The 14493-nt window shown below is 42.2% G+C and overlaps 1 protein-coding gene across 2 annotated transcripts in view; it reads right to left on the reverse strand.

Moving 5' to 3' along the window:
• The window catches only part of TGFBR2 (transforming growth factor beta receptor 2), a 93875-nt gene that overhangs the window by 13492 nt on the left and 65890 nt on the right, over window positions 1–14493 (reverse strand). Inside the window, exons 4-5 of one of the 2 annotated variants that reach the window (XM_036759684.1) lie at window positions 4853–5649; window positions 920–1061 (exon numbers count right to left, since the gene is read on the reverse strand). In XM_036759684.1, the coding sequence (XP_036615579.1) occupies window positions 920–1061; window positions 4853–5649 (939 nt within the window). The remainder of the gene's footprint in view (window positions 1–919; window positions 1062–4852; window positions 5650–14493) is intronic. The other variant, XM_036759685.1, reaches the window with a different exon arrangement.

Raw genomic sequence — 14493 nt, forward strand, 5'->3', positions numbered from 1 at the left:
GCTTCCTCCATTTGAATGTAGAAGATGTAAATGGGTTTATAAACCTAGTCTATCAAAGAAATCCCATATCATTCTACCATACTTTCTAAATTCCAAGAACACCTATTTCTTTTTTTATTAAAAATTTATTGGAATTCTCACTGTTCATATTTACCACTGCCAGGCCTCAGAAGGAAATGGTTTAGATAGTAAGCATTAAGAGGGCAAGGTAGGGTGGGCATCTTTGTATAACTCAAAAAATTCGATAGCTTGCTCATGGATGATGGGCCAGAACTAAAACATGCCTCTTAGCTAATGCCCAGTCCATTTGGGTTTGTTGTAGCATGCTGCCTCTAATGCCTGAGTGGCCTTGGGCAAGTCACTTAACCCCTATGGGCCTCATATTCCTCATGGATAAAATAAGTGGATTAGATTACTCATTTGGGGCTTTTAAATTCCCCTCAAACTCAATCAATGACCTCTTGATCTTTCCATGCCTACAATAATACACTTAACCTAGTAGGGTTTGAAAAAAACTTTCTTAATGAATGGATGAATGAATGAATAAATAAATAGATTTGGCTTCAATTTTGTAGGTAATTTTGTAGACTTTGGAGATTGCTTAGTCTAACCCTCTCATTTCGTAAATGAGGAAACTGAGGCCCAGAGAGGAAAAAGGTATTGTCCAAGGCCTTAGAGCAAGAAAAGGAGAGACAAGACTCGATCTTGGAATCCCAAACCAAGGCTTCTTCAATTCTTAAATCAAACTTGAAAAATAAATAAAAGGAACTTATTCTTGAGAAATATGAATACTCTCCTGCAACATCAGTCATTTTTTACAAAACATAGGTCTTTCAATATGTACAGCTCTCTTTCCCCACCCAGCCAGCTGTTCACTATGAGCTACCATTTTAAATACACACTAGCCAATCACACATACCTCCTATCTCATTGCAGCGAGATGTCATTTCCCAGAGAACCAGGGCCATGGAATATACATCTGTTTGCTTGAAGGACTCCATATTCTCCAAATTCATTCTGGATTCCAAAACCTCAGGAGCCATATATCTTGCTGTTCCAACCTGCAACCAAACAGAAAAGGCAATCATAGTTTGGTTTTCAAAATACGACAATGTTCATGCCCAAAGTTAAAACTATGGAGATTTTTAAAAAATGTCTTAAAATTTCTTTTCTACCAACATCTTCTCAGTCAAACGGGTAGAGGTCATTACTTAAATGGGTTCCACCAGCAGGATTACCAGTGGGATGCAGAGTGGAGGTATTGTAGGCCTAGCAGAGCATGCTCTGATAGAATGGTAGGTGGTGGGGTGGTAGTGGTATTTTGGGGAGTGATTTTCCTGCATCTTTCCATAAGATCATGGGTCAGCCAAATGAATCCACATATTTTGTCCTAATACATGTGGCTTCTGACACATTAGAAAAAGAAGGGAAAAAAAGGAAGAAAAATAAATGTGTTGGGAGCAGTGACTGGATTCTGTGGGATTGGCCAGAAGGAAACAGAAGCAGGCCTGGCAAGATGGGAATATAAAGATATGAGGGAGTCATTGGATTCCATGACTGAGTGCTTGAGTTTCTGGCCAACCCCCAAGAACAAGTGTCATATAAGAAAATGATGGCTAACTGGACATCTATGTGCTTAATTAATTAATAAATCTGTTATGCATTAACAATCAAAGTATTTAGCATGACCATACATACCATACATTTAATTAATAAATCTGTTATGCATTAACAATCAAAGTATTTAGCATGACCATACATACACACATATAAACAACTTTCAGGTTAGAGACGGGTGATTTCATCTGCACAGGGAACTATAAGGTATGGAAACTCCCTCTACTAAATCAGCTTGTCACCTTTTCTGCAATGTTCCAGAGTGTTGCCTAGAGCCCTGAAAAGTGACTTGCCCAGGCTCCCAGGGCCAGTCTTTGTCAGAAGCAGGACCTGAACTCAGTTCTCCCTGACTCTGAGGTCAGCTTTATATTCATTTTGGCCCACTGTCTCTCGTGCCCAGTGTACTTTTGGATATCTAATATCTTTCAATAAATAACTTCCTCTGAGTCTCAGTTTCTTCATCTTAAAAAGAGAGAGAGAGAGATACAGAGAGAGAGAGACAGAGAGAGACACACATAGAGAGAGACACACACAGAGAGACAGGGAGACAGAGAGAGACACAGAGAGAGACAGAGAGAGAGAAAGACAGAGACACACATAGAGAGGCAGAGAGACATAGAGACAGACAGAGAGGCAGAGAGAGAGAGAGAGAGAGAGAGAGAGAGAGAGAGAGAGAGGAGACAGAAAGAGAGAGACAGAGACAGAGACAGAGACACAAAGAGAGAGACACAGAGAGAGAGAGAGAGAACAATAGCATAGTGATTATTCTACAGGTTGTGGAAAGATTTAAATAAAATGATACAAAGTAGTTTGCAAACCTTTCAAAAAGGGCTTCCATAAATAACAGCTATTATTTATTGCCCAGCTCTTGGCTCCATGCCTTCCACAGAATAAACCCTTGTTTACTGAATTAAACTAGATGCAAGATTCCCACCCCCTCAGAAGGCCACAAAAATAGTCCGTGTTTTGGAAGATAAGCAATGCATGGGGATATGGTATTGGACGACTGACACAAATAATGGGCTCTTACGTGAAGACCATTTTTTTAAGGTTGCGGAGCTAACACAGCAAATAAGGAAATGCCAAACCTCAGGATCTGCTTATCTCTCCCCTCAATATATGTCAGAGCATTATTCATCCACCTCCTAACAGGCAACAGAAAAAAATACGACTGTCATTTTGTCATGTGGGAAGGTTATATCTTTGTTTCTGCAATACGAAGGCGCTTTCATCCCTGACCACATTGCACTGGAAACTGTAAAAGCGAGAAGTTACTATGTGACAAAGAGTTTCTTGGTTTGTAGCTGGTTTTTTAAAAGCACAGAAAAAGACGACACATCCCCCTCTCTATCACCATCCCCTAAAAAAGAAGACATTAAATGTTCCAGGGCTGTTTGCTATTGTTGAATGGTCTGTTGGGAAGAATACTGGACCGAAGTGTCGAAAGACCTAAATTCAAGTCCCAGCTTGGGCATTTCTTAGCTCACTGTGTGCCCATGGACAAGCTCTAGCCTTTCTAGGCCTGTTTCCTAATATGTTAAATGATAGGGTTGAGAGGGATGGATGGTACCTTCCAGCTCTAGAACTACGGAATGGAAAAAGCATAGAAGCACTTAATTTATGCCAAGAGCTAAGCATTAAGAATTCAAATAAGAAAAAAGCAAGACAGTCCTTGCTGTCAAAGAAGGGGAGGACACAAGGGAGAGCCGAGCTGAGGGGCCAACCACAAAGCTCAGTTGTCCTTAGGTTGCAGCGGCAGGGCTGATGGAAAGATCCAGTGGTCCATTGGGTTGGTGAGAAGTGGAGATACTAGTGAAATCTATGTGGGAAGAGTTCTTGCTGGGATTGTTGGGAGAACAAGGCATCCTGGGTCCCTGATACCCAGGAATGTGTGCATGTGACCATGAAGAATCAGTTTGCTAGCAATACCTACTTCACAGGGTTCTTGGGTTTATTGTGTTGTTTTATTTTAAAAGCACTAAGGACAGTAGCAACTAACTGTGAATGATTTCAGGCCAAGCTGTCTGCTACCATGAAATATAAATGAAGCCAATATTACAAGCAGTCACCAAGCAGAGCACAGCTTTGCCCCAGGAATAGCATTAGACTTGGACTCAAAAAATCTGAGTATAAATCCCAGGTCTGATTCTTCCTACTTTTGTGATCAAAGGCAAACCAGTTTATTTCTCTGAATGTGAATTTCTCAATTAGCTAACAAGCTTCTTGGTAAGATTTCAAAGAAAAACATGAGTATAATAATGTTTTGTGCATGTAATGGGCTGAAGTTTGCAAAGCATTTCAAATGTATTGCCTCTCTGATTCACAACACCTACGCTGTTAGGTGAATGACAAGAATATTTCCATTTTACAGATGAGGTTAATACAGAGGCTCAGAGAGATTAAGTAATTTGGCCATCATTACACAGCAAGGAAGTATTTGTGGCGGGGTCTCACGGAATCGCTGTCTGAGCTATCTAATCCAACCTATACCATCCCTTTAGGGAATCGCCACCATGATGTACCCAACAAGGGGTGCTCTAGCCTCTGTCTGAAGATCTCCAAGGAGGGGCAACTCACCACCTCCCAAGGCAGCCAATGCTAACTTGGACGGTTTTAATTATTAGGAAGCCAAATCTAGGACAGGAACTTAGAGGTCATCTAGTCCAATTCCTTCATTTTACAGATAAGAAAAATGAAGCCCAAAGGACAAGTGACCTGCCCAAGTCACACAGAGTTTTAAAAGTCTGGTTATCCAGTATAAATCATTATTTCAGCCAATTACTGTTTTCATTCCGTGACATTTGATCCTACATGTGTCTGTGGTGATAAGGGATCACATGCTCTAAGTACTTAGGCACTAGAGTGGGAGATTTGAACTCAAGCCTCCACACTCTAAATTCCCCACACTTTCCACCATACCACACCACTGCCTCTTTCCCCTCCCTTTGGCCACAAAATGTTCTGTAATAGTTATCTCCTTGTCCCAACAAGTCATCCTGACATATCTCCCTGCATGGCCTCTTGACTCCATCCACCCCATTGGCTCAGTCAGAGGGCTAGGACTATGTATGCATACTCTGCTGATTGAAATCAGGCTATTGGCTGATATCCTGTGCTGCTGATCATTTTCTATCTCTTCTCCAGCCCAGAGTTCCCTTTCTTAGTCTGCGGACACCCTCAGACATGGGCACAGAAAGATGGCGAGGGGCAAAGCCAGGCGAGGGCTCAGACTCACCTGCCCACTGTTAGCCAAGTCATCCACGGAGAGGGTGGGGTCCAGCCGCAAGGACAGTCCAAAGTCACAGAGGCAGCAGGTCAGGTCATTCTTCACCAGGATGTTGGAGCTCTTCAGGTCTCTGTGCACAATGGCCGTTTTAGGTCTCCCGCAGGGGGTGTGGTCACTATGGAGATGGGCAATGCCCCGGGATAGGGAGCTACCCAGCTTCCACAGGTCCTCCCAGCTGATGACATGCCTGGTGAGATACTCCTGCAGGTTGCCCCTGGCGTGGAAGGCGGTGATGAGCCAATACTGCTTTCCCAGGTCCATTTTCCGCTCCTCTGCTGTCAAGAACTGAAGGATGTTCTCATGCTTGAGGTTAATGTCTGAGAAGATCTCCTTCTCCGTCTTCCAAGAGGCATATTCCTCATATGGGAATATCTTGACTGCCACAGTCTCAAACTGCTCGGACGTGTTCTGTTTCAGCTTGGCCTTGTAGACCTCAGCAAAGCGCCCCTTCCCCACCAGGGTGTCCAGCTCAATGGGCAGCAGCTCTGTGTTGTGGTTGAGGTTGTTGGCGCAGGTTGAGCTGATGTCCGAGCGGTCATCATCCATCATCATGGCACAGCGCTCACTGCATTCCACCAGCTTCCGCGGCTTGGTGGTCTCCCAGGCGGTGCTCAGCTTTCTCCTGCGGTGGACCCGGTAGCAGTAGAAGATGACAATGACCGCAATAGCGATGCCCAGCGGTGGAAGGAGGCTAATGACGGTCACCTTGGAGATGATGGCAATTAGCTCCAAGTGGTCAACAACTTCTGCCCAAGAAAAAAAAAAGGGAAAGATGTCAGACCTGTGGGAAGGTTACATACTGGATGTAGGTGAGTAGTGGTTTGGGTCATATTAAAGCTAATACCTATAATGTTTTCTACATTCAACTCTTGATGTTTAATCTCACCTGTAAAGGAATAACGCTTCTTGGATTATAAACAGCATATTATTCCTAGCATTCAGAACACTTTCAGGCCACCTGGAACACTACCTAGTTTATGAACAAATTCTTATGTCCACCCAGGAAGCCTTTCCTGATCGCTTCAGATATCAGCACCCTCCCTTACTCTGTATTAACACACACGCGCGTGCGCGCACACACACACACACACGCACACACACATGGAGTGCATGTATTCTTTATAATTCTATGCCCTTCTTGTCTCTCCCATTAGCATGTAAGATCCTTGCAAGTAGGGACTGTCTTTGTACTTCCAGCAGCTAATACAATGCCTGGCACATAGTAGGCATTTACTAAATGACTGGTTGATATCTTACGGTCAAAGTTTTACTAGAAAGAAGACTGAATTTGGAGACCACTAGGATCTGGATTCAAATTTCTACCTCTTCTAGTAAATGTATATATGTATATGTAAATATACTTTAAAGAGATATACATACATAAAGATGTCATGAGTATATAGGTGCATATGTACATGTGTCAGTGTTGACCAAATCCTAACATAACCAAAAGGCGTTGATTCCAATCAAGATAAGTTGCTAATTGCTTCTAATGCAGAAGGAAATGGCCAGGTTGCAAGGTGAAGAGGGTGGCCTTCATGCTTCAAGGATTTAATGCATTTCCTAGTATACTCAATTCATGTAACACAAGGTTGCAACTGACCTGTTCCTTTTTTTAATCAACTTGATCTCTTGGGATGGACTTGAATGAGTAAAATCTAGACAAAGAGCCAACTGAAAGAATGCTGTTGGGGGAGTGACTTGGGTTCACCTGGCTCCATTTGGCCTGGGTTTTTTTTTTTTATAAATCCATCACTGCCTCAGATTCCATTCATTCATTCTCTTTTTATTATAGTATTTATTTATAAGTCAGTAACAGACTATTAGATCAGCAGGGGATGCTTTGTTGTATAGTTATCCCTTCCCCATCGCGACTTTCCCCATCATGTTTTCACTATCTCACGGGTTGTCATAGGAAATTAAATGGGAATTTTGGGGGAGTTGTGCAGAAGCCACAGACAACATGCAAAGGCCTACAGATGACACAGAAAAATTTAGAAACTTAGAAATATATAAAATACATGTATAGTATTATATAGTATAGTATGAGCATATTTTGTCTTTAAATATCATAATAATTCAGACTTCTCTGGAATGAAGAGAGGGCCAAAAACTTTTATGCGGATTTTCAAGATTGCAGAGGGCATTGCACTCCCTAATCCCCACAATGTGGAAGGATAGTTGCACAGCCTTCTCGTCATTAAACACTCTCGCTGTGATCTATACTATGAACAAGGTATGAGGAGTGAGGTATTCAAAGGCATCTCAGACAAAATCCCTGCCCTCCAAGGGCCAGAAAGGTCAGTCCTCAGAGGTTGTCTACTCTAATCAAATCCCCATTTTACAGATGAGCAAAGAGAAGAAGTCATGTGACTTCCCCAAGGCCACATATGTCAGAGGAAGGATTTTAGCCCAGGTTCCCTGACTGTAGAACACCAAAGCCACTTCAATATTTCAATGTCCTCAGACACAGATGGCAAGCCCCTTAGACAATAGTAGATGAACTCAGTTTTAATTCCTAAAAAGTTGTGACCCCACGGCTGGCTCCCAATGATGGGCATATTGGAATTTAGTCTGTATAGTCTTTAGACAATTAACAAACATCCTGTTATCTACCTGAGGCTCACTCAACCTGAGCAGAAGCCCCCCACCTTTGTTACCACCTACTAACTGTGATTTTGGATAAATCATCTACCTATTCCCTCTGACCCTTGGGTTTCTCATTTATATATGGGGTTTGTGTTGTTGCCTGCCTCGTGGGGTACCGAACAGACTGAGTTGGAAACCAGAATGGGCTAGATCACTGTGTGCTTTCCCCAATGGATAACTGCAAAGATGATCACAGGTTCATAGCTTTTAAGCTGGAAAGGCTTCAAAGGCCATCTGGGCCAACCCCTTTATTTTACAGATGAGGAAATGGAGGCCTAGAAGGGCTAAGTGACTTGTGCCCAAAGTCACACATGCAATGAGTAGCAAAGTCAGGATTGGAAACCAGGACCTCTCTTTCTAGATCCACTGGTCTTTCCTCTCCATCAAGCTGCTGCTATTATGGACCTCCATTAGACTATTTTTTTAAAAAATGAAACAAGGAAAACATGTTTCTGTTTTGTAATAATTTTAAAAATTGATAAATAATTAAAAATAACATAAATTTTTTTAAAATGTAAATGTTTTTTAAATCAAAAAATCAAATACAATGAAACAAAGATAATGAATTCCACTCATGTCCAGATTATGTGAACTTGGGCAAATCTTTTAAATTCTCTGCTAGTCAATTACTCGTCTCTAAAACGAGAGGAGTGACTGTCTCTTCCAGCTCAAGATCTATGGTCTTATGAGCTCCATATCCCATGCGAAATGCATGGTATGATATAAAGAGACTTGGGAATCAGAGGTTCTGAGCTCAAATCTTAATCAACTCGGCACTTCTACCACTCTCCACAGAGTAGGGCCAATTCATCATACTCTAGATTCCTCCTCTGTAAGAGCTGCCCGAGGTGGGCTTTCAGGTCCATTCTAGCTCAAGCCCTAATACAGAATAATCAGAGTCGGGCATCCACCCTGCACACGGACCTACCCATCCTCACTGCTCTCCTCTCCAGCCTACAGGAAAAGAAAACCCAAACAAGCCAACCTGAAACCTTCAAAAGCATTTACAGAAGGAGGAGGCTCAGAAATCCCCCCTTTGAGGTCAGCAAACCAGAGTTCCACTTTCCCCTCCAACTTCCTGTGCCTTTTTTTTTAACATCGACATGCAAAATTTTGGGGGAAATTACTGAGTAACAACATCTGTCATTCTTGAAACTTCAAAAGGCCCTGTCCAAAAAAATCATGTTAACAAAAGCAAAGCAGGCACAAGGAAGCTTCCTGGGGATGGACTGCTTTATCTAAACACGAGGCCCCTACGCCCTGTCAGACAACATTAACCCCTAGGCTGCTGCAGGGACCACGATAAAAACAAGCAGGCGTCTGCACCCCAGCAGGGGAGCAGCCAATGTTCACGGGAGGCAGAAGTCAGCACTTCCATCCTCCTCTCCCCACAGGGAAGCTTTCAACCACATTGCTGTCCCTTCAGAACCATCCTTCACACCTGCTATAAGGCTGGCCCAGGGCATCTAACACTAACAAGAAATCCATGAGAGAGGGACCAGGAAGAACCTCTCTACAGAAAAAGATTCCTCTTGGAACACAAGATTCCAATATCTGTTCTGTGTACTGGGGCCCTCATTTTACGGTTATGGTCCTTCCTCAGGTCTAAGGACGTTATGGCAGTGGGGCTACATCTTCCTTATCTCTCTCATAAAAGAGTCATAGATGGTGAGATCATAGATTTAGAACTTAAAAGCCATTAAGTCCAACCTCCTTGTTTTACAAAGGAGGAAACTGAAGCTGGCCAAAGTTAAGTGACTTGCCCCGGTTTTATAGAGTTAGTCTGAGAAAGGATTTGAACTCGGATCTTCCTGATATCAGGGCAGCTAGGCGGTATAATGGATAAAGCATTGGGCTTGGAATCAAGAAGATTCATCTTCCTGAGTTCAAATCTGGCCTCAAACACTTACCAGCTGTGTGAGCCTGGGCAAATCACTAAATCCTGTTTGCCTCTGTTTCCTCATTTGTAAAATGAACTAGAGAAGGAAATGGCAAACCACTCCATCATCTCTACCAAGAAAACCCCAAATGGACCCATGAAGAGTCAGACATAACTGAACAATTTCCTGACATCAAACCCAATACTCCATTCATTATGTCATCTAAAGGATAATTTTTAAAAAATTGGTTTTATTTATTCATTATTTAACCCCAAAGGTAAGGGGTAGAAACTCGCCCTGTGATTTCGTGATAGGGTGAGTTCTTCTACAAATACAGATCAATCAGCTACTCATCATAGTAGCCCACAGAACTCATGGAGAGCTCATGGGACTTGGTGAGAGGTTAATGCAACTGTCTGAAGTGGGGCATGACCCCAGACCTTCCTGATTCAGGGGCCAGCTCTTTAGTAACCTCTCTTCCCCAAGAATTGCAACAAAAAATAACTCACAAGGCACAGTGAGAAAAGGGATGATGACAAAATCTTTTCTCATCAGTTCCCTAAATCATGGGTCTGGTCATAGGATGCCAAGTTAGCAGCAAACAATGCACTATAATGTCTGCCCACCCTGAAACAACGTCTTACTGATGTGGATACATGTTATTCCCAGGTCCCAACAGCATCCCCGCCAGAAGACCAGAGAGTTATGAACTCTCTGGGGGCAGTTTTGGTTTTCCTTTTCTATTTCCAGCACCTCCAACAATGATTGGCATATAGTACTCACTTAACAGTGCTTCTCCAATGCCCACAGTAGGGTCCTAGTCAATATTTCTTGAATGAAGAAGCAGAATATGAAATGCACTGACAATATGTTGACTGGCCTCTGATCAAGCCATCCTAATGGTCAACTCTCTACACAATCTTTCCCAGTCAGGTAGTCCCTACTTAGCCACAAAGATTAGCCCAAGTGGAAACTGTATATGGACCAGTGATGGAATTATGGTCCTGAATTAACCTCCCAACTCTCAGAAGCACATCAAAAAAGAGGCAATTGAGGAACACGGAGGGTAGAGGGCTAGACTTTGGCATTAAGAAAACCAGAGATCAAAACCTGCCTCAGACACTCACTGGCAGTGTGACTTGGAGCTGTGTTTAAGTGGCTTGTCCAGCTTCCTCATTGATAAAATGGCAATATTATTTATGTCCCATGGTTTCTGTATAGATCAAATGAGATAGTTTAAAGTACTCTGCATCCCTTAAGTGTCATATAAATGCTAGCCATTATTGTTGTGGGGGAAGGGAACAAGCTGTCATATACATGGTGTTCCTAAAGTCTGGACACACAGGCAAAAACGCATATTTTCAAGAAATGAAATGATTGACATTTTCAACATTTTATTTAATTGGAATATTAACAAGTAACATCTTATGATTTCATATTCACATTGCAAGAGTGAATGTGCTAAAATTGATGGCAATGTGGAGTTCTTGAGTGATTGCATCAAGTTCACATGAATCTTGCAAAGCGCATCAAACTTGCATCACAAATGATGGAAATCATATTGAAGATGCTATTTGTTAACACTCCAATTTAAATAAAATGTTGTTGAAAATTTCAATCATTTCATTTCTTGAAAACATGCATTTTTGCCTATGTGTCCAGACTTTAGGAACACCCTGTAGTGACTACTATGCTCTAGGCACAATGAGGGTGGTGGTGATGGTGATGATTAAGGGGTCGCTGGAGCTCAGATCAGGTGTGTGTACTATGAAAACCACCTCTTCCATTAACCTTCTTGAAGGCAGGGCCTGTCTTCCTTACTTGAATTTGTATTCCAAGCACAGTGCCTTTAATGTGCTAATAAATGCTTTATCATTCATCTATTCATTCAAGGATGCTCTCAGCATAACATTGCAGAAAGAGGGCACTGGATTTGAAGTCACAGGATCTAGGAAAGAATCAGCTTTGCTATTGATTGAATGCATATACATACATGCAAATACATATATATTCATGTGTATATATTTATATACATCATTTACATATGCACAACCCTATACATACATACATACACATGCAAACACATGTACTCATGCATGTGTGTATATATGTATACACTTTTAAGGTGTGCAGCACCCTATACACATACACACACACACACACACACACACACACACACACATACACACGAGTGTATAGGGTTGTACAGACCTTTAAGTACTCTATAAATACCAGCTAATGTTATTACTATTTACTAGTTGTGTGATTTTGGACACATCACAAGTCTAGCCTCATTTCATCATGTGTCAAATGATGGGATTGGATTAGAGTTCCCTTCCTTCTCTAAGTGATGATCCTATAAGGCAATTAAAAAAAGGAATTAATTATCCAAAAGAATGGTCAAAGGTAATAGATTTAGAGATGGAAGGAAGCTTATAGGTCATTCAGTCCAGTCCTGTCATTTTACAGATGGGGAAACAAAGGCTCAGATTCAGTTTGGAGAAGTGATCTGCCCAAGACTGAGTTGAGATCCAAACCCAGGATTTCCTGCCTCCAAGTCCAAGAGCCTCACTCTAGTGCCCTACTCCCCTAGGAAGAATCTTCAGTTATGTAAGAGCTCTCCTGAGGAATAAAAATCCTAGATAGTAACAACCAAGGCCTGAATTGGGAATCCAAAGACCCCAACCCCAGCTGGTCAGCCTGCCATTAGAGATCCACACTCCAGAAATCTCCTAGCAAGCCTTTTTCCAAGGGAGCGATAAAATTTACTTTTAAAAAGGGATGCGTGAACAAGGGAATAAGAAAGATAATGAACTTTTTGGTAAAGATTGCACTAAGAATTAACATTAAGAATACAGACCAAAGTAAACCCCAAAGTAGCTGACAATACCAAAGGGAAACCCCCTGGTGGTTGACTCTTGTTTGGGGGGGAGTGGGAGGCCACACTAACTCTTCTGTGGAAGGTTTGTGAATCCTAACCTCAGAGGCAGCTTGCTTACTTTCACCCCCCTTCCCTGCTTACCATAGAAGATTACAAAATAGGCTTTTCTAAAGGTAACTTGAAACCCAGCTTCTTCAATGCGTGATTTCAAATGTCAGCAAATGCCAATTATGAATAAGGCTGTAAAAAAAAAAGTGAGCTCACTGCTCGGGGCCCATCTGTGGGTGAGCGGCTCAGCCAGAAACCCAGGATTCTCTAACCTGTTTTGCAATGGCCTGGCCAGGGTGAGTGGGGCAAAGATTCAGTAACAGATAGTTGCTTGTTTGCAGAGATAAAGTCAGGGCCCCCATGAACATTTTCCATGAGCATCTTACAAGGAAAAAAAGCTTCAGTGTGCTATTGTGTAACACATAGGATTATGTGGATTCCTGTGAAACTGATAATGGAACTTCCTTTGATCTTGCAAAATGGCCCAACCGCCCAGGCTGAGACTCACAGATGTGGACTGAGTAAGAGGAGGTTATGATTGAGGGGAGGAAATCTCCAGCAAACTCACATCGATTTATTAGGACTTCAATTGACTGAACTCATGACCCAAACCTCCCTTCTTCCTGATCTCCCTATCACTGTCCAGGGTACTGCCATCTTCCTTCCCAGTTACCCTGGCTCACAAGCGAGGTGTCACCCTCCACTCACTCTCCATATCAGTCTATTGCCAAGGCCTGTAGTTTCTACCTTTCTTGTGTACCCACCCTCTTCTCTCTTCTGACACCACCCTGGTACAGACCTTTGTGGCAAAGGCCACATCTTATTGATTGGTCTTCCTAAAGCACAGATCAGACCAAGCCAATCAACCCCAATGTCTGGTTACCCATTACCTCTAGGATCAAATACAAAATCCTCTGTTTGGCTTTTATTCTCCTTCCTTTCTTTCCCATCTTTACATCTTCCCTCCACACATGCTACAATCCAGTGACACTGGTCTTTCTGCTGTTCCTCAAAAAAGAAACTCCATTTCCTGATGCTGAGCATTTCCCCTGGCTGTTCCCCATGCCTGAGATGCTTTCTTTCATCATCCCCACTTTCTGCTTCTCTGGCTCTCTCCAAGTCCCAGCTAAAATCTGAGTCCTACAAGAAGCCTTTTCTGATCCCCTTTGATTAAGCTAGTTCAATTTTCTCAGATATTATCTCCAATGTATCTGTATCTATTTTGTTTGTACGTGGTTATTTGTACATTGTCACTGCCCAACAGATTTTGAGCTCCTCGAGGGCTGGGCCTGTTTTTGCCTTTCTTTTTCATCCCTGGAACTTACGACAGTTCTTGGAACATAATAAGAACTTAATGTTTAGTGACTTGACTTGGAGTGGTAGTGTAGCTTAAGACAGTTGTACCAAATTCAAATGAAAATAGGGCCATTCATCCCATACATAAAGATACCTATGGGACACATATTGATTTACTTTTAAGATGTAATATTAGGTTTGTTTTGTTGTATTTATTTTTGTTAGATATTTCCCAATTACATTTTAATCTGGTTTCAGCTACATTCCTCTAGCCTAGGGAAGAAAGAGCTAGCCCCAGATTCAGGAAGATGTGCTTTCCTACCTTTGACACAGGCAGGGATGGGACCATGGGTAAGGCACTTAAGTGGCTAGGGCCCTGGGCAATTATTACATTCTATTGTAGGGAAACAACGTGCTCAGAGACAAATATAAAATCAAAATGTCAAATTGAAATAAATACAAAATAGAAGTAAATCAAAATAATTTCAGGAGAGAAGGCAGCAAAACTTTGGGGGCTTGGGTGGGGGGAATCAGGATAGGCCTCATGCAGTAGGTGGTACTTGAGGGAAGCCTTGGGAAAAAAAAGAGATTCTAAGATATAGGATAAAAGCAGGTGTCTTGGCCGAGAGGAGAGCGGTCCACTCTGGATCCACTCTGGAGGAGGCAGGAAGTAACCATTGTCTGAGCGTCATTCATTATTCTGAGGCTGAACTCTGTGAAGGGGAGTATGTGTGGTAATAGGTAATGGTATGCACCCATCATAATGTACCAGAATAGGTTCAGAAGTCAATAATAGTTTGACATTCCAGCTACTGATGGAGCCAGTGTAGCAGAAT

The sequence above is a fragment of the Trichosurus vulpecula genome, chromosome 5 (assembly GCF_011100635.1).
Source record: "Trichosurus vulpecula isolate mTriVul1 chromosome 5, mTriVul1.pri, whole genome shotgun sequence".
In the NCBI taxonomy this organism is placed as follows: Eukaryota; Metazoa; Chordata; class Mammalia; order Diprotodontia; family Phalangeridae; genus Trichosurus; species Trichosurus vulpecula.